Source organism: Neovison vison, chromosome 2, assembly GCF_020171115.1.
Source record: "Neovison vison isolate M4711 chromosome 2, ASM_NN_V1, whole genome shotgun sequence".
Classification (NCBI taxonomy): domain Eukaryota; kingdom Metazoa; phylum Chordata; class Mammalia; order Carnivora; family Mustelidae; genus Neogale; species Neogale vison.
In genome coordinates this window covers 234,349,532-234,374,283 of record NC_058092.1, presented here as the reverse complement: position 1 = coordinate 234,374,283, position 24,752 = coordinate 234,349,532, and the positions used below count along the sequence as shown (strand labels likewise).

General features: G+C 47.3%; 1 protein-coding gene across 1 annotated transcript in view; it reads left to right on the top strand.

Moving 5' to 3' along the window:
• ADAM12 (ADAM metallopeptidase domain 12) overlaps positions 1–24,752 on the top strand; it is a 328,649-nt gene that overhangs the window by 294,085 nt on the left and 9,812 nt on the right. Inside the window, exons 17-21 of the mRNA XM_044236851.1 lie at positions 1,184–1,261; positions 4,251–4,359; positions 7,611–7,746; positions 8,368–8,476; positions 10,291–10,470. Coding sequence (XP_044092786.1) covers positions 1,184–1,261; positions 4,251–4,359; positions 7,611–7,746; positions 8,368–8,476; positions 10,291–10,470 — 612 coding nt within the window. The remainder of the gene's footprint in view (positions 1–1,183; positions 1,262–4,250; positions 4,360–7,610; positions 7,747–8,367; positions 8,477–10,290; positions 10,471–24,752) is intronic.

Below are 24,752 nucleotides of genomic sequence, written 5' to 3'. Positions count from 1 at the left end.
TAACCACACATGTCAGCTGCCCCTTTTCTGGCCTTGACATTAGAATGACACTCATATTTTAAACTGTATTCTGAACAGCCAGAAGCCGGAACCAGGTGCGTCTAAACACTGAAATTCCAAGGCCTCGATTTGTCGATGAGTTTTTTCCTCCATGTGCAAGAGTAAATGCACTTCCGTCTCCGTTCCCGCAGAACACGGGTTCTTTGAAACTGTCCTTGGCCTTCATTGCTTGTGGGTTAAGAGGAGAGCGGCACCCATATGCAGGGGTTCTGACCCGGGTCCTGCTGCGTTCTCTGTAGCCTCAGTTTCTTTTGTCAGCTGGAATGTGACCGTCCCCTTGGCCAAGATTCCCAGCAGCCCTGGGAGTTGTCCTGGGCAACTGGCACTATTTTCAAAGTGCGTCACTGGTGCAAACTTCCCGGAGGGAGGTTCTACTCGATCAGAAATGCTTCTGCAATCTAAAAATTAGACTTCTCTTTCTCTGCCCCCACTAATTTGTAACGTCTTAGAGGAAATAAAGGGCCTGATCCTTTGAGTCTGGAGTATGTTAGGCACCTTTAAGATGAGACTCCACTCCTGCAACCAGCATGGTATGGTTTAGGAAACTACCGCCCCCGCAAAGGCTTGAGAAACACAAGGGAACTGTCTGTTTTCCTCCATGGAGCCTTTCCCTTAATGGTTTGTGGCAGTGACGGTGCTTGTGGGTCAGTAATTTGGAAACGTTCCCATGTGTCGGTATCTCCTTTAAAAGGTTCTTGGACCTGGATTCTTGGAGTCTCTGAGTCTGCACAGGCCCCAGGCTGAGGGCTGGTACATTTCTTCTCTCTTTATCTTTCATGGAAGGAGCAGGTGGGGGGGGGGTCAGTGGGGGGGGGTGGAGATGCCGCAATTCGTAGGTTTTGTTGCAAGCTCTAAACAAAAATCAGTTATCCTCATCTCCTAATTGATGAAACCATATGAAGCACCACATTGACCGGAGTCCTGAAATGTGCCAAGTCCGCAAGCAGGTGCTCAAATCCAGGTCAGAGTTAGATGGAAAGGGCATTGCTGTGCTGCCCCCACAGCAGCTGAAGGAAAATCATCTTCCTCAAACTTTTCTTTGCTTTCCCTTTTGAGATCACAGATACGGTGCATGTGGTTGGAAAGGGGCTGAGACGTTTACCACGTTTTCCTCCTTCCTCAGATTTGCCTCAATCGTCGCTGTCAAAACACAAGCGTCTTTGGCGTTCAGGAGTGTGTGAAGCAGTGTCACCAAAGAGGGGTGAGTGGCCCAGTGGGCTTCCTGTAGCCAGTCCCTAGCAAGCAAAGCACCAATTTGTTCGTTTGTAAAGGATTCTGCAATGCGCAACTTCTAAAAAAATATAGCTGTCGCTTCCATGCTTTCTTCTAAAGACACTAATTTTCTCTGACCTTTACGTAGCAGGAGAAATGTGACTTTTATTTAGGAAAGAAAATCAGATGGAGCCATAATTATCTTTCAGATGAGCATCCTGTGATTTTTAAAAAAAGGACTTTGTCATCTTCAAAGTAGTTTTAAAATTCACCTTCCTGCATAAAGGATTTTGCCTTAAGGTTTCGAACAGAGCTGTCCCTCTGTTCGAAACCTTAAGGCAGGACCATGATTCTAAGGCAGTACCAAGAAATCTAAGGACCAAGATTCAGAGCATGGGTCTGAACGGAAACACTTCCAAAAGCAGTTAAACCAAGGGAGACAGAACATAGTGACAATGTGTTCTTGAAATCTCACACAATGCATTTCAGCTAAAGAAAGTGGTTACTTTAGTTCAGAGAATTGTTTTAACCCGCTGAGCCACCCAGGCACCCCCTAGAGAATTGTTTTAGGAGAGAAGAGGACTCTAACTGTTTAAAACATAATCTATTTTTTCTGATGAGCTTAATTATTTCCAATGGAATCATATTAATCTTGATTAGCCATGCCAGGGGTTCATTTGTTTTTCTGAAACATTCTCTGCAGAAATCATGCTCCCAATTCTATTTTTAAAACTCGCAGACACTCACCAATGATTCTAACATAGAATTATGGGGTTTTCATAAAATGGCGATTGTGCTGTAACTATGAAGGATTGCAATGCCATCTCTGGCCGGTTTGCTGACTGCGAGTATAGCTAACTGTCAATATAAAACAAAATCCTTTTATGTCTTTGTTGGATCATAGATTTCTTTCTAATGGCCCTAAGAGATGGTCTGGTGCAGCTTCATTGTGAAGGAGCCCAGGACCGAGAGGCAGTAGTGCCTGTCCAAGGTCACGGGACCAGGTAGCAGGCATGCTGGGGGGCGAACCCTGGGCTCCTCACCTTGCAGCATCCCTGGGCACCCATCCACATGCTGGAGAGGAAAGGCCCACAGTGACGGAAGAGTTGCCTGACTTGGTGACGAGTCACTTGACCGCAGCCCTTCCCCAAGTGAGACCAGGCTCACCAGCTGTGCCTCCAAAGGGGATAGCAAAGCTGCCAGTCTCTCTGCTGCCAGCTGCAAAAAGGGCACCTGAATCCAGTTTGCATTGGGAGACCATGCAAAATGGAGTAGGCAGTGCCGGGCCCGAATCCTCGCAGGTGCGTGGCAGGTGGTGGGCAGCAGCAGCGTCTTTGAGAGACAGGCAAGACGCTCAGTGTCCACACAGGCTGGGCCGCTCGGTCATCAGTGCTGCAGGGGGTTAGTGTTACAGGAATATAGCTTCCAACTTATCACAGGTTGTGTGGACTGTCAGTCTTATTTTAAGGAACTGGGGCTTTTTTTTTAAGATTTTATTTATTTATCAGAGAGAAAGAGAGAGATCACAAGTAGGCAGAGAGTCAGGCAGGGGTGGGGGGGAAGCAAGCTCCCTGCTGAGCAGAGAGCCCAATGCAGGGATTGATCTTCCTGAGCCTTGAGATCATGGACCCTGAGGCCCTGGACCTGAGGACCCTGAGATCATGACCTGAGCTGAAGGCAGAGGCTTAACCCACTGAGCCACCCAGGTGCCCAATTGGGGTTTTTGATGGTTGGATCATCAACAACAACAAAAAAATCAGTGAAAGCAGGAAAATATCACAAATGAGACATCTACACCAAACATTTTATTTTTGCCTTAGAGAAGTATGTGTTCGGCCCCATCTAGCAATAGTCGGATGCAGGGCTGAGGCCTTTGGGATGGGTGTCTGACTGTAGGTGTGCACCGACTTCTATAAACCACACAAAGCCCGTCACCTGCGATGCACAGTTCCTTTCTGTAAGCGGAAGAGAACCTGGGATGCTCAGAAGCAACCCAACTGCAGAATCCTTCCTGGTCCGAGCAGCCCTGCGGGGTCGTTCGCAGGCGACCCATTCCAGATGGGCCAGAAGCTCTCCTTAGCTACTTGCCCATATTCAGTGTGCCCACGGCATGCCCCCCATTTTCAGAGAAATAATACCCTCTTGTTTCCTAGCTCCTGTGCCCTTTGCACATGCAGGAACTCCATAAGTTCCATAGTAATGGCAGCGGGTCTGACAGCTCAGGCTAGGGGCGCCTCCTCCGTCGGTCACCGCTAACCAGGTGAGCTGGAGCTGGTCCTTCCCTGGGGGGCTCTGGCCCCCTATCCCAGAGTGAAGCCCATCCTCCTGCTTTCTCAGCACCCCTTTCCTGCCACGAGGACCCCAGGGTTTAGTAGGCTGTGGCCAGCCCGCGGGGCTGGGACGCAAGGAGGGGCCGCTGGGAGACTCCCCAGGCAGGTGGGCGTTGCAGGCACGAGACGTCAGAGCGGGTCTGCCGCCTCTCCGAACTTCATGTCTGCAGGAGGCACGGCTGTGCCCATAGGTTGGGATGTGCCCATAGGTCGGGCCTGGGATGGCCGAGGGCTCAGATTCCGCAGCCCTGAGGCAGGGTCGCTGCTCACCATGGAGGGGGCTTCTCATTGTGGTCATTTGGGAGAGGGGGATTCTGAATTGAAAAAGAGGATACCTAAAAAAGAAAAAGGGAAAAAAAAGAAAATGAAGACATAGCCATTGATGGAGGGAAAAGGGGTGAGAGGCAGTGGATGCCCCCCAATCCCCAGTACTGCCCTTACAGCAGCGAAGAGGCAGATTGTTACATTTGCAGCCTTGGGCTCTGGTCCCACCTGTGTATTCAGTGCTCGAGGGAACTCTGACCACAGGGCCTTTGCTTCCGTGTGGCAGCCAATTAGAGCTCAGAGATTTACCACCGCCCCACATGGAGGGCGGGCTCTAACGCTGCTCCTCTTTCTCGGTGTCCCCCTCCCCCGCTGCCCGGACAGGTGTGTAACAACCGCAAGAACTGCCACTGCGAGGCCCACTGGGCACCTCCGTTCTGTGACAAGTTTGGCTTCGGGGGAAGCACAGACAGCGGCCCCATCCGGCGAGCAGGTGAGCAGGGACAGCACGTCCCCAGGAGTGGGTGCCGAGTGACCGGGGGAGCTGTGGGAAGGCAGGTGCAGATCTTTCCAAGCGCAACAGAGGGCTCACCAGTGGTCTGTGAGTGTGCAGGTGTAACCACCCCCAGGGGGAAGCCCAGGACACCCCCACAAGGGCCTGACACAGCCCGAGGCCCATGTCCAGGCTCTGTCCCGTCCTGACCTTTGCCAAGAGTCCTCACTCTGCTCTGGCTGAGTGGCTGACTCTGTCCCTTGTTCACCTGTGACACTTTGCTTAGCCAAGGTCATTTTGACAGCAGGTTGCCAAACCGGTACGAACTTGGGTGTGGGATGAAAGAACTTTGTAAAGCCCAGCGTCGATGCATGGGGGACCAAGAGGTGCGAGGCCAAATGTCTCCTAAAATGCCTACTAGACAGTCACCTCCTAGCCTGGGTGGGTGGCCCCGGCAGCCCCGGGGGGGAGCAAGAAGGCTTCTGTGCACTGAGCATCTGTGCGGTGCAGTCACCGGGCTGGGCGTCAGCTGCCTTTGCGCCATCTCCTCGGACACTTGCCTCACGCCCAAACCACTGTCATTCTTCCTTCTTTACAAATAAAGGACCTGGGGCTCGGGGGAGGTAAGTAACTTCCCCACAGCCACACAGCTACGATTGAGACCAAGTCCCTCTCCCCCTTAAAAAACCCTCCTCGCTCCAGCGCTTGCTCCCCACTGCTTTTCTCCCGGGGTGACCTTGACACATGGTCTCCGGGCGCCTTGCTGCTCTCTCTGAGCACCTGTCAGGCAGGGAACAGGCGAGTCTGAACGACGCCCCTTGTAAAGGGAAAGAAACAAAAAGGTGCAGAGGGCCGGCCCCGAGCCCACTTGTGCTGACACTCCGTGCTCACCCGAGCCCCGGGACGCTCAGACGTTCACTCGGTAGCTCCTGCTGTATGGGGGACACCCCATGTCCTCACGTCCTGCTGTAACTGGCGGTGGCGTCACCATGTCTTGAAGACGACAGATATAACGCTGCTCTGCGGGGCCAGGCAGTGAGGGCAGTGCTGGGATGGGGGAGGGGAGCACCTGCCCCAGGGCCACATCTGCAGACAGTGTCATGAGCTCCTGGTCGTCCTTCTTAAACCGGGTCGGGTCTCAGCATCCCTCTCAGAGACTCCAGGCGACCCCGCCCTCGGGTCCAGGCCCCACAGCAAGGACAAAAAGGACCAGAAAGTCTTGCTGTCTAGTGAGCGTTCCTTCCGGGAGGTGGGAGGGGCGGGGGAGGCGGGGAAGCAGGTCTGGACAAGTGTCCCATTTGCTCGCTGACATCTCCGCCCTGACCACCGCACGCTCACTGCCCCGCGGTTGACATCTGGAGACAGTGGGAAGCGTGTGTCGTGCTCACCTGGCAGGATTCTAGCTTCTGCGAGGACAAGGGCACAGGCCCCCATTCCCCCCACATCGGGGTTGGAGCAGATTGGCCAGGACGCTCTGGTACTGACCACAGTACTCGGGTGTAGGGGCTGCCCCACACCTGTCCTTCACTGGAGCGAGGAAGCATCCGTGCCTCTGTCCCCTGCCACCACGACTGCGTGCAACGCACACAAAGAGGCAGGCACGGGAAGCTCTGTCCTGAGCCTCCCTGCCCCCACCGCCCCCCAGCCTGACCATGACTTCTCGAGCACCTGCCACGCGCCAGCCACTCTTCCAGGGCCCAGAGACACAAAGCAGGCCCAGCGGGGCCCAGCAAGAGTGCGGCCGAGGGAGGGGAGACCAGGGGACTTGGGGAGGTGGGCCAACGTGGGCAGCCACCTGGGGCCTGGTGTTTGCACCGGGTGAGGGGGCCAGGGGGCCCCGGTTTGCCGGCTCAAGCGGCGTGATGGCACGCACTGCGACAGACCAAGGCAGGTGGCCCGGACGGGGCAGCGGAGTTCATCGCGGGGCCTAGGAACTGTTCCACTGGCTGCATTGATCAGCTTAAGACTTGCAGGTTGATTGGGAGGAGCTGGAAACTGTGGCTCGTACTATAGCTGCCCACTTCATTCATTGGCTTTGTGAAGACACAACAGCGCTCTAGCCAGAGCCCTCGTTGGAAAAGAATGACATTTTGGCCGGAAACCCAGAAGCAGGGCTTTTCCAGTAACACTAACAAGGGAATCAAGACTGTCATATGTTGATTGTCTTACTTAGGCTGAGACACATCCCTGATAGGACTTGTCAGTTGGGGACGAAGTCCAGAAACAGGGTGGGAGGCGTTCTTTCCCAGAGCGGGAGCGGGCCGGCAGGGCCTGGCGGTCAGCCCGGTGAGCATCGTAGCCAGCAGCAGGGTGGGGAGGGCCTGGGGGGACCGGCACCTGCACAGCTGTCCCCAGCAGCCTGAGGGGGCTGTGGCTCACCTGCCAGGGGAGACACGCCCTGCTTGTTGCTGGCAGGGGGACAGAGACCCGTGAACCCCACATCTGGGCTCTCAAGGACTCCACAGAGCAGTGGGAGCTGCCAATCCGGCTCCTCTTCAGCCTGGCAGGGTCAGCCCCGGGGCTCTTTCTGTGGCCAGAAACCAGCCTGAAGTTTAACTTTCCCTTCTTTTCCACACCCTTCAGGGGGGCTTCTCAGTGTCTTTGTACTGAACAAAATGAGAGCAAATCCCAGAAAAGGGATGTTCCCTTGGAGAAAATAAAAAGTACCCTCCCAGAGAAAGGGCTTTGCCATCCAAAACTTGTAACTTGAGTCCCTAAGGTAACAAACACAATGAAATCTAACAGAAGCAAACCCGTGGGCCTTTCCTTTTAGCTATGGGTTTTGTGGGGTTTTCTCACTTATTTTGACAATGTCCAGAAGTAGAGTCTTGGTCTAAAAAAATAAACACAGACCCCAGTGCTAAAGAATGAGAGGAGGAGGGCGCGGGAAGGAGCTTATCTGTGAGGGGGGCTGGAGAGGTCACTGTCCAGGGAGGTACCGGCTCCCTGCCACCATCTGTGGCCACCATGTCCACAGGGCAGCGGGAGGGTTGGGGCGACATGTGGTCAGGGCTATGGTCCCCCCCACCAGACAACCTTCCCGTTTATCAAGAGTTGTCAGAAATCCATCACTGGTGATGCAGACTGAACCTCAGACATGACCTCTGAACTAAGATCAGCATATCAGCACGTCTGCTCACGGCATTCCTGCTCCTTCCTTCAGAGCTCGCGGGGCCATGAGGGCCGCGATCTGATACTTCCCGTGTTTCATCATGACTCTCTTTGCCTGAGCAAAATGTGTTTTGTTTCAGATAACCAAGGTTTAACCATAGGAATTCTGGTGGCCATCCTCTGTCTTCTTGCTGCTGGATTTGTCGTTTATCTGAAAAGGAAGACATTAATTCGCCTGCTGTTTACAGATAAAAAAACCACCATTGAAAAGCTAAGGTACGCTGGGTTTGGGTCATCTTTTCCAGATGGCATTTGCCAGCAACGCACAGGCAACGGCTCCTCTTCTCGCTTTGTTTTCCTTAGCAAAGAAAGAGGTCAGATTTTTAGATAGTAAAACCGTTGTTTTGGTTTTTTAAAATCTTTGCCAGACCAGCTGCCTCCTTTCCTTTCCCTTCAGACTGTTTGCTGCTTGTTGCATGAGTAAGCAGGCGGAATCACACTGATGCATTTGTTCCCACCCTTATATTAGTAATTTTTACAAGACACAGGATCTTAAAATATTTTCGTCAGCTGGGGTAGCTTTGGATCTAAATGTATTCGAAGACAGTCTTGTTGAAATGCCCTCTTTCTACCAAATAACTCCCAGGGGTCTCAGAGCCACGTGTCTATAAATTGCAAAAACTAATTTCACAGAATAGTGGCTTTGGGGAGAAAAAAAAATCAATATATATTTTTTAATCTCGTAAGAATGTTAGATAATTTTTCCTTTGCATGTTTACCGTATTGAGTTAAAATAAGTCAATTATTTTTTCGAGCGTGATTGTGAACAGATCAGAAAAAGTCAAGTCAACCAGAGGGGAAGCGCGCCTGTTCCCGTGTAACACGATTGTGTTGCAGGTGTGTGCGCCCTTCGCGGCCGTCTCGCGGCTCCCACCCTGGTCAGGCTCACCTCGGCCCCCTCAGCAAAGGCCTGATGAGGAAGCCGCCACATTCCAGCATGTCGAAGGTAAGCTGTCGACAAACGTGAGAAGTTCGTGGGCACCTTGTGACATGGGTTTCTCAACAGAGCTTGAGTAGGAATAGATCCCAGAGATCTACAGATAGATCTGTGATGGGACCAGATCCCTGAAATGTGGAGTCCACCCACTTCGTGACGTAATGGCTGGGGGCTCCTTCCACTCCCACTGTGCCCCATGGAAGCTCTCCGAGATCCAGTTGAGGCGGTGTCCCCGGTGTGATGTACTATGTGGTACGTCATGGGCCATGATCCCTCTAAGCACCCAGACCTAATTCCCAGGAGGCCCACTGGGTCTGCCTCCCAAGCAGGTTCCTGCCTCTGGGCCCCTCCTGTGGTTTCAGACGCTGCCAGCAAGGTCTGAATCATCTTTGGCCCTATACCTCCCCATGCATTTCTAAGAGTTACAGGGAGCCCATGACTGGGCCCCTTTTGCTCCAGCTCTGGGCTGTGTAAGCTCTGTCTACTCTACCCTGTGGTTTCAAAGAGCTGGTCCAAACCCCAAGTCCCTAACCTGCTGGCCGCCTCCTGGTTCTGACCTTTTCTGCTTCCTTGTGAATTATCACCAGAGTCTACTCCAATATTTAGGTGTCCCCATCAAGTATTTCTGCCATATGCATGAGAATTTTTGAATACTGGACTCATTCAACAAGAGTCCAAATTATGCGTGACAGTGTTGGTGTCAAGAAATGCCAAATGATTTTAAATAGAACTATCACTTATTTGATAAATCATAAGCTATTTTATCTCCGTTGCTATAAAAAGTTTAGAGAACTGGGTTCCTAATACACTTTACCACCACTCAGCCCCAAATGTAGGACTATACAGCAAGAACCACCAGCTTTGCTGGTGAGAGCCAAAGACACAGCTTTCTTTTAAAGAGCCAAAAAATGGGAAATGACCCAAATTTCCAACAACAGGTAAAAGGATAAACAAACTTTGGTCTATTTACACATGGAATGCTATTCAGCAATAGGAGAGAATGAAATATTACTATATATGACATCATAGATGAATTTTGAGATAATTATGCCAAGTAAAAAGAAGAGTCCATACTCTATGATGCCGTTTCTGTGGAATTCTAGAAAATGCAAACTCTTTCATGGTGACAGAAAGCAGACCAGTAGTTGCAGGGAAGGGGAGGCAGGGAGGAGAGGGAGGCAAGGGTGACGGTGGGCGTATGTCATTACCTTGCTCGTTGTGATGGTTTCACTGGTGTGGACACATGTCAAAGTGTCCCACCTCACCCAGTTTCACTATTTGCAATTAGCCGTCTTTCCGGGAACCTCAATAAAGCTGTTTTTAGAAAAAGAGAAAGGAGGAAAAGAGGGAGAGTGGGGGGCGTGAGGCATCTGTTCTGATCTGCCCTAAAAGCAGGAGCACCATGTAGGAGGTGACCCTCCAGGTGCAGGCCCCTCACCTCAGCCGGCTTCCAGAAGCTTCCATCGTCCTTCCCAGGGGTTCCCTTGGTTCTCCCTGAGCCTGGAGGGCACCACCCGCTGCCTCAGTTCATAACTCCTCCATCCTTTCCTTCAGATGTGGTCTGTGTCCTCATGCTTCTTGGTGCCTGCCCAGGTGTCCTTGGCCTATTTGTTGATGAATTTGTTGATGAACCAGTTTTTAAAATTCCTGGAGAAACCAATCCCGCTATTCCAGATTGGGTCAGAGGGTGCTTCTGCTCCAGCTGTGAAGTTTGCACAAGTAATGATGGGCTCCCTCTCTGGAGAATGCACGACCAGTAAGCACCACCCCCTCCCGGGGAATGGTGACTCCCATGACACCATGGCTTTTGCTCCCTTCTACAGGACAATACCAGGAGATGGCCCCCATGTCAGAACGTGGACATCAGCGGGCCCCTCCGAGCCCATGACGCCCCTCCACCCACTTCTCCTCAGCGAGTGCTCCCGCCCCTCCAGAAGGTTCCTCGTGCGCCCCTCGTCCCCGCCAGACCCCTGCCGGCCAGCCCTGCACTCCGGCAGGCCCAGGTATGCCCTCGAGGCTGATGGATGGCTGATTGATGGATGTCATTCAGGTCCAGACCCGCCCATGTGCTGACCTCTGGTTGGTCTGCTTGCCAGGGCCTCCGTGAAATGCAGATAACTCAGCTCCTCGGATGGTTAAACAAGATAAGCCATGACAAGCATTTAGTACAGGGCTCGGTGTAGTCACAATACGTGTGTTTTATCAGGAATATCTGTGCATTCAGAATAGCTGAGGCAGCTGCCCCACTTACCACCTAATCCAAACTCTCAGAAGAATAGGACGCTGCTACTAATAGGGCCTGCACAATAAATCAGAGATGGTCACCTCAGGGGTCGCGGGGTGGTCACGGGTCTTGAGCTCGGGTCATGATCTCAGGGTCCTGAGCCCCACATCGGGCTCCCTGCTCAGTGGGGAGTCTGCTTCTCCTCCTCCCTCTGCCCCTGGTTGGTTGTGCTCTCTCTCTCTCCCCTCCAAATAAGTAAAATATTTAAAACAAAAAGAGATGGTCACTAAGGAATATTGGTGGGCATACTTTCTTACCCTTTTTTTATTTTCAAAATGACTCACAAAACTTTTACCATCCATCAAGTCTCTCCCTCCCAGACGCAGCATAGTATTACATCCTCCGTATCTGTAATCTATCTCATTTTTATGCTGTTTTGGAAGTTGATGGTTTCTGTTTGTTACGACCATGAATAAGACATCACTTCAGGATTAAAATTTGAGGTGGGCAGACAGTAAAAACAAGCACATGAGAAACACAGAGACATAATCCCTGATAATTTTTCCCTGTTATCATTGTCATACTTCTCGTAATTGTTGTATTTAAGAATTTCATGTGTATTTTTAACATAATTTAGATTATTATGTATGTACATTGTTTCACAGACACCTTTTTTGCCTGAAAATCATTCCTATTTACCACAGCACTAAAAATTCTTAAACATGTCTCTTTAACAATAGCACTATATATGTAGGTAGAATAGTTTTTTAAGCACTTGCCAATTAGTGGGCAAGTTTGGATGTTTCTAAGTTCTATTCTAAATAGTTCTGTTGTGAAGATGTAGACAGATAAATTTTGGGACACTTTAATTATTCCCTTAGGAGATCTTCCTAAAAATGAAAGTATTGGGCTGAAAAGTGCTATAATCCTTTTAAGCCTCTTAACATATAAATTAAATATTTTTTCAGGACCCCTATGTATATTTCTATTTCCAGATTATTACAGAGCATCTCTGTCTCCATGACTTTGCTGGTTCTAAGTCTTACCATTTCAAAGCTTTGTCAAATTGATATATATAAAAAAAAACACCTCATTTTTTTCTGTCTAGTGGTTCCGTCGCTTACTCAAAGGGGATGTTGATGTCTTCAATGATGAATGTGTCTCTTTTCAGTCCATCAGTTTTTCCTTCATGCATGTTGAAGCTCTGGTGTTTGTGGTACACAGAGTTAAGATTGTTGTGTTTTCTTGGTGAATGGACTCTTTTGTCATTATGTCCTGGCCTTCTTTGGTTCTGGTATTTACCTTTGTTCTAAAGTCTACTTTATCTCATCCTCATATACCCACTTCAGTTTTCTCTTGATTCGTGTTTGCAAGATGTGTCTTTTCCCACCTTCCTACTCTTACCTTTCCTATGTCATTGTATTAAAAATGAGTTTCTCAGAGACCACATGTAGCTGGGTCATCTATTCTGTCAAGTCACTGTCTTTTAATAAGTGTGTTTAGATCATTTACTTTTAATGTAATTATGGCTGTGTTAGAACCTGTCTACCATTTTAATATTGTTTGCTCCCTCTGATTTTTGTTTATTGTACTCCTCTTTTCTGAATTCCTGTAGGTCGGTTGAACATTTTTTAGTATTCCCTGTTGAATGATCTACAGTGTTTTAAGATATGTCTTTGTGTAATTTGCCATAGGGCAGGCTTTCACAACCTCAGCATTGTTGGCATTTGGGGCTGGGTAATATTTCGTTCTATGGGACTGTCATGTGTGTTGTGGAACACTTAGCAGCATCTTCATTTCTACCAAGATGGCAGTTGCACATGGAACCATGTCTTTGAACTTCACCAGATGTCCCCAGGTGGACAAAATCACCTGACTAAAAAGATGGCTCTCTAAAGGTTATACCATATGGATGTAATTTATCACAGTCTACTAGTATCGGTACATTGTCACTTCAAGTGTAAAATCATTACCACCTTTGAGGTCTCTTTATCCTTCTCCATTTATCACATAGATGTCTTAAGTGTTACCTTTATGTGCACTGAGAACCACTTCAGATCCTATCATTTTGCTTGCAACCATGAAGCAGAGTTGCTTAAAACCAAGTTCTAAAACTGAAGACTGGTCTACTACCTCTACTCACTTATCCACCCTTTCTCATCTTCCTTTCTTCCTGATATTCTCAGTTTCTTTCTGTTATCAGTTCTTTCCTGTCTGAGAAACATTAACTATTCTGTTAAAGCAGGTCTAATGGTGACATGCTCCTTTGGTTCTCCTTCATCCAAAGATGTCTATTTCACCTTTGCTCCTGAAGGATATTTTCACTAGATATAGAATCCTGGGTTGACTATTTTTTTTTGACATATGAAAAATGTTCCACTTCCTTCTGGCCTCTGTGGTGATTGGAAATCTACTGAAAAGTTTAGCCCACAGTCTCTGTTCCAGGGAAGAGATGTGGCCTGTTATAGTAAGCAGGATTGGGAAGCAGGGCTCTGCCATCTCCAGGATGTGGTGACCAATTGGGGGCAGAGGGAATGGCTTTTTCTGCTTCCCACCTGGAACTGGAGTAAGATCGGGTACGGTCAAGATGTTTTGCTCTTACTGAGTCACCCTGTTCCCCAACTATTGGCTGCAGCCAGAAGGCCTTTAAAAAAAAAAAAAAAAAAAACAAGAGCTCACTCTTGGGTAGTTCTTTGAGTTCTGAGGTCTGACAGCCAGTCCATTTATTTTTTCTCCAACTTTCAGAGTCTCAGTTGCTCTATGGACTTTCTCCAGACTTTTGTGTTGTAATTTGTGGGAGGTATGGTGTGAAGGGGGCTTATTCCGTCTTGTCCAGACCTCATCTCATTCTGTATCTCTCTGATTACTGGCACACTTAGACTGCATTTTACATATCTGTTAACTAATGGTGTAACATTAAATTGCCCCTCAAAAAAAAGTCTTAATCTGTCAGTGATTTCTCTGCTGTAAAAAATCTCACTGTGGCCAATTTCAGGCCATCAACGTAATGTCACCAAACAAGGAGTAGAGAATTGGCTGACATGAGCTTGGACCAGCTAACTCCAGCATGGAGCTGCTACTGATTGTATTTGTTCCGTGAATTGTTCCTGCCCTTGGCCTGCATTCTTCTATTTGGGAGAGACTTGTTCTTCCCAATTCATAAGAGTTCATCCTCTTACCAAGAGCATTTTCCCTCTTGCGGCATTTATTGCAAACCTTTCCCTGGCTTACCTTTAAATTTTATTTATGATCTTTTAGGGTGTAAAAGGAATTCCAGTTTTGCCTGTTAAATGTATTTGTCTTTTGTGTGAATTCTCCCCTTTCTTTGTGCTTGCAAAGTCCCCTTCCATTTCACTATCATTCAAGGTCTACCTCTAGTCTCTTCTGTTTATTTTATTGGCTGATGAGAGTTCTTTACAGTTGTTTTTCTAACCTGTCTTGGATTTACATTGGGGGAACGCAGCAAACATGTCCTAAACTTTTCTGGGTGATGGACTTATTCGAGAATGTGATGAAAGCTATGAACCCCCAGAAAATGCACCCATACTCAATACTTTGCATGTAAATTTCAGATATCTGCAGAGCCTGCCAGCTCTTTTCCCATGGATGCCCTCATGCTGAGGCTTTTTATGTCTGTCTTTAAACAACTTGCCTATGCACCATGTCAAACTGGGACTGTCTTTAACAGACCATGGGATCTGAGGCAAAATATTTCCACTTGCTGGTATCTTTTTTTCCTGACAGCAGCCAATGCCTACAGAAGTCTCTCCCTCAAGATTTCCTTTAAAAACAGGCCCCAAAAAAGGCCTTCGTTCTGTTTTATGAAATGAAGGAAATGTTACCCTTTAAACATTAGGAACTGAAAAATCCACATTTCTCACTCCAGGCTGGTGTCTGTCTGGAGCTTTTCCGAGACATATGATACAGATTAAGCTCACGCTTCCTCCCCCATCGCACGTAGAGAGCTGGAATTAATTCCATGCAGGTGTGGGCTGTGTTTGGAGGTGGCTTATTCTTGGCAGCACAGATCAAATTCACTGACTGACACTGCACTTTTGAGTCTCCATGCCCGGTCCCCCACAACCTGACAAACACACAGCTACATGGATAGCCATGCATCGTTCATCCAGACTTACCATCTGAACCTTCCAGAAGGAAAATGTTACTGTAAACACGATATCTACCTCACATCGAAAGGCTGAATGTTTGATCTTTCTGTCCAGCATTCTGTGTGATTTATACAAATCGAGGCCATCTGACTCCGCTCCCTGTCTTGTCCACAGACGTCCCCTTCCCAGGTACCATTTCCTTTGCAGCAAAATGTCCCTTGGAACACAAACTTCTCAACTACCTCCTTGGCCTCGATCAAAGAAATAAACTCTTCATTTCCTTTTCATCCTGCCAGCTATTTTAGAGAAAACTTAAGGCAGTACGTTCATCTGGCTACTGGCTGACTTGCCAAGTTCCCCCAGAGCATGAAAGGCAGAAGGCGGGCTTGGGAACAGGAGAGTAGGAGGAGGACACAGGGGGGTCACAGAGGTGTATGACTGCCTACAGTTGTGCCTTGTGTCATTGGGGAGCATCACAGAATACCACACCCAGCATGGCATTGACCCTGCCCTACAGGAAGACTCCCTTGTGTGTGTTGGGTCTGAGGGGAGGGCAACAGGGATCAGACCAATCAGAAAGACGTTTCCATCTTTCAGGCCACTTTGGAAGCACCAGGTGCCTTTTTCCGTGGGTCCTGCTGCTGGGTGGTTCATCTCAGTCTGGCAGGAAGTGAAGAAGAAAGAAAGGAAGTCTGTGCACGGATCCCAGAAAGCTTTAGAGCCCTTCTGGGGATGGTCATTCTTAAGATATTCTCTGTTGTTTTTCTCCATGAAAGGGTTAAAAATCACTCAACTTTGCAGCCTCCCAAAGAAGTCAATATTATCATTATGATCATTTTTTAAAATAGAATAATGTGTAGTAAGGGGAGAAGATACAGCACCTAGCAAGTGTGGGTCTTGAGCAGAAGTCTGAAAGGAAGTTCTTGGGAAGAAGCCACTTGAGATGGCAGGCTCCGGCCTGACCCCTGGGCCGGGACAGGAGGGACAGACACCTGGCAGTTGATGACCTGCACAGAATCCAGCCAGAGGATCACTGTCTGGACCACACACTTGGTTCATGAAGTCAACTGACCCGACTTCCAGAAGGGAGGGAGGCCCCAGAAACACTGGGTGAGCTAGGGACCTTAGAGGGGAAACATCTGTGTGCTGGTGCCCTCTGACCTACTTACACTCTCAGGGAAGCCGGCAGACCATCATCACGGTGGCCTCCAGCCAGTCCCGGGTAGGGAGGCAAGGCTGATGTTCAGGGGGAGGACAGCGCCTGCAGAGTCTGGTCTGAGATGCTTGGAGAGGATCCCAACCCAGGTCGGGAAGAGGAGCCCAGGGGAGGAGGCAGGCAGCAGCCCGGTACACAGACGCCACACAGGGAAAATGACAAGAGTTTGGGCATAGACGGAGCGACCTCCTGTCACATAAGAGAAGGCCTCGAGCCACCTAAGCCTGAACAGTGAGGTGCGACCCTCCAAAGCCTGCAAGATAGGAAGACCACTCGTATTCTCAACTGCCAAACATCAGTGTGCGTAATTTTGCTCCTGGAAGAGAAGAGAGCAAGATGGGGACAAACTGTTGGGGTTTTTTCATTAGATTTCAAGGATGTCAACGACACAAGGCACAACTGTAGGCAGTCACACACCTCTGTGACCCCCCGTGTCCTCCTCCTGAATGCCTTTATTCAGTTTATTCTGATTAATTGGCTTAATGAAGTCATTTAAAGTTTAAATAAAAATGTGTTCAATGTCACATCTAAGAAATAGATATTTCTGTCAAAAAAAAAAAAAGATTTCTGCTCACAGAAAATTGTGTCTAGAGAGGGCTGTACTAAGTAGCAGCAGATTGCAATGCAATTTTCGGCTGTCAGACTGAAACGTGCCGGGATTCTAAAGGGAGCCTAAGAGGCACCTTCAATCCGTAGCCGGGCCATTCTCCTAAAGAGCAAAACCTTCATGCAAGTGTCCCTCTTTTAGCATTTATCTGTATTTTATTTTAAGGTTTGCCCCATGAAATGGCATTTGAACTATACATGCTGCTGTGTGAGGATATTTGGCCCAGGGTCATTTTTGTTGATTTCTTTAAGCCCTTAGTTTCCTGGAAAATGCTAGGAAGTGCTTTTCCTCTGAGCAATCTTATCAGTGAATTATAATACTGAACTGGCTGAGATTGTTTTTCTAGTCAGATTAGCTTCTTCAGGAAAATAAGAACCAAAAAAGGACAATTGGATCTGCTCCTGAGCTTGATTTTTGCTGAATCAGAGTCTTTTCCTGAAAGAGCTGGTAGGCCCCTGAGAATGCTTGCCAGCCCTATTTCTGGCACAGCTTCTCTGCACTGCAGAAATGTCCTCAAAACGGGGGCGACAGGATTCATTGCTATTTTTATTCTCAAAACCGAATAGCGTAGACGTGTATTTCCGTGGGCATGTATGTGTCTGGGTGTGCGGTTTTACTAATTGTCTTGGTATAAGGAGCTTTCTATTTCTATTTTAAATCGGTGTAACATAGCAAACATTTACTGAGCACCGATGACGTGGCTGGCATTCCTGAGCCAAGCGTCTTTATGGGCATCTCTGACCCTCTCCCGGAGCCTGGGAGCTGACATCCCCCTTGGCCCCATTTTGCAGAGGATGGAACCAGGTACAGCGAGGCCGAACAGCTTGGTAGAAAGGCTCCCAGGGGTGGGAAAACCACGTTCGCTGCCTGCAGTCTGGGACAAGTGGGTAGCTGGAGAGGAGGGAGACAGACACTGTTCTGGCTGAAGACTGTTCAGATTAGCCTAGTTCAGACCACTGACCATCCCCGCCGTGTTGAATTCATTTTTGCCCCCATTTTGCTGCAGAGATACAAGGTGCCGAGAGGGAAGGGGGGGCGGACCTCCTGGCATCCTGGAGAGGCTTGCGTCTGTAACACAGAGTCCTGTATTTCTCTGTCCTTTGGCTTGTGATGCGAGCGCGCTCGGGTCCTTCTGGTCCTGACTCGCCTCTCCAGGAGCTGGTCCTTGCTCAGAATCAGAGCGGTCCTGGGGCCGCGTTTTCAAATACCAAGAAGTTGGTGTTTGAACGTGCATGTTCCGCAGAGGTGGAGATGGTCGGTTCCGTGTTTCTGACAGGCGCTTCTCCTCCTCGGCGCCTTGTCTGTGTCAGCGGAACATACCACCAACCATGTTCTGTCAAACGAGACCAGCTCCTCCAGTGCGGTCTCTGCGGACTGAGAGGGCTGCGGAACAACGGCTTTCTTCAGTGGCCTGGGGTGGGGGTGCGGGTTACAATGTCTGTTTCAAGGAGCTCCAAATCCCCTCCCTCCCCAGCCTCGCAGAAGGGGTGCTGAGCAGTTCCACCCCCGCACCCCCAGCTGTTCCTGGTAAACAACAGCTCCTCATTCCTAAACGCTTTAGGATATAGATGTGAGCAAAATGAATTAATTTGGACTCTGAGGCAGAGCCCGGACTTTCCAAGTCCTTTTCAACAGAATGAACTCGGCATTTGAATGAATAAGGACTTGTACCCTTCTGGCCTGTGTGGGTGTCTGGTATTTAAACCAGCACTCATGGGGCCTGGAAATCTGAGGATTTAGATCCTTTCTCATCAGAAATGCTGATATGTAATGAGAAAAGGAAATCCGTTTGTCAAGATGTTCTCCCAAGGAAGTGAGATGAAATACAACGAAGCTGATCTTTCTAAAAACCTTCGTTAAGCCAGGCAACCCAAAAGCTAACAGCTGAGCACAAGTGCTGGAAATTGTGCCCCCCGGCACCCCACCATGCCTGCTCGCTGCTTTCCAAATTTCCCCCTTTTGCCCAGATGCCGTCCGAGGCAGCCTCCTGTCTGACCTTCTCCGCCTTCCTCCCGTGAGCCTCCGTGCTCACCTGCTGCCTCAGGGGCGACCTTGTCATCTGTTCTGCCCAAGGTCAGGAGGCGCAGACTGGGTCATGCATCCCCAGGCACACCCACGTCCAGTCCCTTGAACATAATAGATGGGAGAAGAACATGCCGAGTGGATGTGAATTTAAAGTAGTAAAAAATAAGTCTCATCCCATTATCGGTTATTCCCCTGTGGCCGTCACGTTCCGTGAGTCACGAGTTTATAAAAATTTGAGTCCCTTCCTCTTGTAAATCTGAAACGTAGCTACCAAGGTCTTGGACTCCTGCTGACCTCTCCTTGCCACCTGCCCAGTACTTCTAGGAATCTTAACTGAAATTTCTCTGGTTTCATATCCTATACCAGTTATTCATGTGACAAACCCGTGTGTTGTCTTTAAAAACATCTATTTCCTGTATCTCTCTGGAGAGAAGGAACCACAGAGGAAAGCCATTCAGATGGTCACAGTTTTCTAAGGGGTGTTTGCTTTCCACTCATTTAGAAAGTTATGAGAAACACGCAAGCTGTCCTTGAGAAAAATGATGCTGATTTTATCCTTTATGTTTTTTAACAGGTCATAGATGCCCATGATTACCCATTCCAACAGAACAGAGGGTTGCTTAGATTCTAACAACTGGTCTCCCTCCCACCTCTGCCCCAGGCTTCCTTTGCCAGAAGTGAGCAGGATTACTAGGCTTTTGTAACTGCAACTTGGAATACAGGCAAAAGCCTCCTTTCCACTGTTTCTTTCTCTGCAGAGAGAAATTATTGAAAACTTGGAAATTTTTGAACATGTAAAATTGGAGAAAAGAGTATCATGAAACACTGTCTGCCTCACACCCACCTTTAGCACCTGCCAGCTTGCTGGCCTCTTGTTTCCTCTGAGCCTCTCGTTTGGAACTCACGTGGCAGCCCACCCCACCATCTCTAGCATGCTGGCTGTCCCTGAGCGGTGATATGGGGGTCCACCTCGTTCTTTCGGCTACTTTGTGTTTTGCTGTGGAGCCATCCCATAAATTACTTAACCTGTCCTTTACTGAGGGCCATGTGGGTTGTTTCCAATCATTTGCTGCATCAAACAGGCATGTCCTTGCTCAAGGACTTCAGGGCCTTGCAGAGGACATCTGTGGGGTAACATCCCGGGAACACAATGATTGTCCAAAAGCCATATGATCTGATGAGACGGAACAGCCTGGAAAGGAGTCCTGCTGATTTCTACTCCCCAACTCCCCAACAACACAGTATTCGGAGAGTTTTCTTTTCTTTGCCCATATGATAGCTAAAAAAATAAGTGGTGTCTACATTTCTCTTCCCATAAATGAGGCAGAACTTCTTTTCAAAGATATAAGATCCATTTGTGGGGTTTTTTTTCCTTTTTTGTAAACTCTTTTCCTCTCCTCTGCCACCTCATTGTCTTTAGAGAGACCTACGTACCCAAAGAATACAAAGGTTTTTGTCTCATTCTTTTGTGATCTTTTTTTTCCTACACTGGACTATTTGGTCCATCTGCCATTGTTGTTGGTGTGTAAAATGAAGTAAGAATCCAACTCCCTGTTTCTAGAGGGCTAACCGAGTAATCCTCAACCCTGTTCCTTGAGTCTGTGTGCTGTTTTGTCCCTTCCCAGCCTGTGTTTTATTAGCGTTTTCTGGCCGCTTGGCAGCTCCCACAGGAGCTGGCTGGGGCCTTATAAGCAACGCAGCCTCCCGGTCTCTGTTCCTCGGCCACAGCCCCACCACCTTAGTCCCCCCAGCACACCCTGGATGGCGAGCGCACCTGCCTCTCTGGGCTTCGTGGTCATTTCATGAAAATATCTAATATCATGAGCCTGTGGTATAATGAGTCTCTGCTAAATGACAGCTCCTTGTTTTTCTAATGTCTGCTTTTCCCCTTCCTCATCTCCCTCCATCTCTAGATTTCTTTCTCTAACTTCTTAGACCCTTACTTCATTTCTGTTCATACTTCATTATTTATTTTATGCATACATTACCAAATAAGTACAGGGGTCTAGGAATTTCCCTCCAAACACTGCATTGTCTGTGCTCACTGGTTCTGACCTATTCGTATTTTAAAATAACCTACACTTCCGCTTTTGTTTTTTCCTTTGGCCCAAAGGTTGAAATTAATTTCCTTTTGGTTGTCATGAGTTGTTAAGGCGTTTGAAATACAGAAGAGGGAAAATAATGTAGGACTCACCCATATTTACACTATACAGGTACTGCCCATTGTTATCTCATGCATGTGCCTATTTATATCTCAGATAGGTGACATGCACAGCTTCCTTTTTTAAAAAAAGAAAAGAATCATGAGAGACTATGGACTCTGAAAAACAATCTGAGGGATTTGAAGTGTTGGGGGGGTGGGAGGTTGGGGTACCAGGTGGTGGGTATTAGAGAGGGCATGGATTGCATGGAGCACTGGGTGTGGTGAAAAAATAATGAATACTGTTGTGCTGAAAATAAATAAATTTAATTTTTAAAAAATCAAAAAAAAAAAAAAGAAAGAAAAGGCAGTCCAGACAATGTCACTGCGACGACCTCAGATGCAATCACTTTTGTAGGTTGATGTGGATTTTTCTATAGAAACTTTTCAATATGTTCACATAGATACATATAGCCAATGAATATATCATACACCGTGTTTTTCAATTTACGTAAATGGTATCAAACTACAATTGGCTTCACACAGTTTGCACTTACATTCAACTGTGTTTTCCTTTTTTTTGAAAGACAGCTGACACAGAATGTTACATTAGTCTCAGGTGCACACCACGGGCTCTGACAACTCCGTACGTGAGGCCATGCTCAGAAGCTTCGCTCCCATCTCTCCCCATACACTGCCATTACGATAGCATTGGCGGTGTTCCCTGTGCTGTGCCTTTCGTCTCCAGGCTTTAGTCCTTCCATAACAGGAAGCCTGGACCCGCCATTCCCCTTCACCGCTTTTTGCTCATTCTCCTACTTCTCCTCCCACTGGCAATCACCAATTTTATTCTCTATATTTATGGGTTGGTTTCTGCTTTTGTTTATTTGTTCATTCGTTTGGTTTTTGGGATTACACGTTTAGACTCCACAGGTGAAATCACAGGGTGTTTGTTTTTCCCTGACTTATTTCACTTCATATAATACTCTCTAGGATCTCATTCTTTTTTATGGCTTAGTAATATTCCATTGTATATCCACACCACATCTTCTTTATCCGTCCATCCATCGATGGACACTGAGCTGCTTCCACGTCTTGGCTTTGTAAATAATGCTGCAGTCAACATCGGGGTGCATATATCTTTGCAAATTAGTGGCTTTATTTTCTTTGGGTCAGTACTCAGTAGGAGAATTACTGAATCCTATGATATTTCTATTTTAATGTCGTGAGGAACATCTATACTCTTTTCCACAGTAGCTTCACCAACTTCTATTCGCACCAAAAGTGCAAGAGGTTCCCATTCTCCACATCCTCGCCAACATTTGTTACTGCTTATCTTTTGGATACAAGCCACTCTGACGGGAGGTGGTATCCCAGTGTGGTGTTTTTTTTTTTTTTAAAGATTTTATTTATTTATTTGACAGAGAGAGATTACAAGTAGACAGAAAGGCAGGTAGAGAGAGAGAGAGAGAAGGAAGCAGGCTCCCCGCTGAGCAGAGAGCCCGATGCGGGACTCGATCCCAGGACCCTGAGATCATGACCTGAGCCGAAGGCAGCGGCTTAACCCACTGAGCCACCCAGGCGCCCCCCCGCCCAGTGTGGTTTTGACTCACATTTCCCTGGTGATCAGTGACGTGGAGCATCGTTTCATATGTCTGTTGAGCATCTACAGGTCTTCTTTGGGAAAATGTCTATTCGGTTCCTCTGCCCATATTTAAATTGGATTTTTTTGGTGTTGAGATGTGCAAGTTCTTTGTATATTTGGATATTAACTCCTTATTGGAACTGTCATTTGCAAATATCTTCTCCCATTCAATAGGTTGCCTTTTCATTTTGTTCATTCCTTTGCTGTGCAAAGACTTTTCATTTGGGGCTGGTCCCAATAGTTGACTTGTTCCCTTTGCCTAAGAAGACATATCTAGAAAAATGTTGCTAAAGCCAGTGTCAAAAGGATTACTGCCTATGGTCTCTTCTAGGAGTTTTATGATCTCAGGTCTCACATTTAAGTCTATAACCCATTTTGAGCTTATTTTTGTGTGTAGTGTAAGAAAGTAGTCCAGTTTTCCCAGCACCATTTACTAAAGATACTCACTTCCCCATTGTATATTCTTGCCTCCTTGGTCATAAATTCACCAGATAAGCATGTATCTATTTCTGGGCTCTCTGTTCTATTCCACTGGTCAATGTGTCCATTTTTGTACCAGTAAAATGCCATTTTGATTATTATAGCTTGGTAGTATATCTTAAAATCTAGGCTCGTGATACCTCCAGCTTTGTACATCTTTCTCAAGTTTGCTTTGGCTAATGGGGTCTTCTGTGGCTCCATACAAATTTTAGTATTATCTCTTTTCATTTGTGAAAAATGCTGTTGGTATTTTGATAGGAATTGCATTGAACCTGTAGATTCCTTTGGGCAGTATGGACATCTTAATAACATTAATTCTTCCAATCCATGAGCATGGAGTATCTTCCCATTTGTTTGTGTCGTCTTCAATTTCTCTCATCCATGCTTTAGTCTCACCTCCTTGGTTAGACATATTCTTAAGTATTTTATTCTTTTGGGGGCAATTATGTTTTATTTACCTTTTATTTCTAGAAATTTTCCTTATTGCAATATGCTGACTTGTATTTTATTTCCTTAAATACAGAAAATGTGTTCAAATAATTCCACAATATGAAATCTTTGGGTATATTACTCCTGAGGTCTCTTTCACAATTCCTTGCTTCTTTGTGTGCTTGGTAATTTTTTTACTGAGCTGCTCATTTTTCTGGAAAATTATCTAGAAAACCTTCTGGAAGTTGAGATCTAGGATGAAGGTTTGACCCTTCAGAGAAGATGTATTTGGCCTCTGCCTGGTGCCTGGAAGCAGTACCAGTTTGAGACCCCTTTCAATGACTTGATCTGATTGAGCTACCAACGTGATGTGATCTCAGCTTCAGGTCCTCGAGGGCAGTTTATAGTTAGAGCTTTATTTTCCTCCATTGGTCTGCCTAGCACCAAGGGAACTCCCCTTACAGTCTCCTAGTATTTCTAGAACATTCTTACAAGAGTTATAGTTCTTTGTAGAGCCTGGCTTTATTGGGGAACGGTTGGGAAGGGAGGGAATAGTGTCCTATTAAACTTGGGCTGGTGCTGACCTTGGACTCCTGTCTCCCTCACCATACAAGGGTATCAAAACCAAAACTTAGGTTTCCTTAATTTGCCAAATGACTTCTCAGCTTCAGTAGATACCCAGCTCTGCAGGCTGCTGCTTGCCGTGAGATGTGGACCTGATATATCTTGCTATCTTGCAGTTCTTTGTTGTTTCAAAAAAAATAGTGTGTGTGTGTGTGTGTGTGTGTCTCCAATAATTTTGGTGGTTTTAGAGAGAAAATAGGTCAAAATAACCAGCCTGCCATATAACCAGAAATGGGAGATTCACCTCCCAGCTGGTTAGGTCTGTATTGTCTCCATTACCATGCTTTGTAATGGTTCTGTTCTATAGCCATGAACACCACAGTTTGGACTGATGCAGGTCTATACTGAAAGGATTCGATGCTCATGGATGATCTTTCTGCCACACATTCATTCCTTGTCTGGCTAGCAGATGACATTCTATGGTACCTCCTTCCATGAGAGCCCTGCAGAGGTACACTCCCTGACTCTTGCATGTTCAAAGACACTTGGCTGTTACTTTGGCTTCTCAGCCACAGCGTGTGTATAAAATTAAGGGGTCATACGTTGTTTTCCCTGAACTCTTATACATGGGCTTCCTCCGTCTGCCCTGGACAAGTCAGAAGCTGGCGCTTTTTTTCTGTCCTTCTAAGTGAAATGATTTGGTCTCTTTGCTGTCCGGTAACTTCCATAGCTTGTATCTTACAATTGAGGAGTCGAATTCTTTCTCCTGGGGAAACAGGAGTAATCCATGGATCTGACCCTCTCACTGTTAGGGAAGTTTTTACAAGATAATTGTGGGTATTTCTT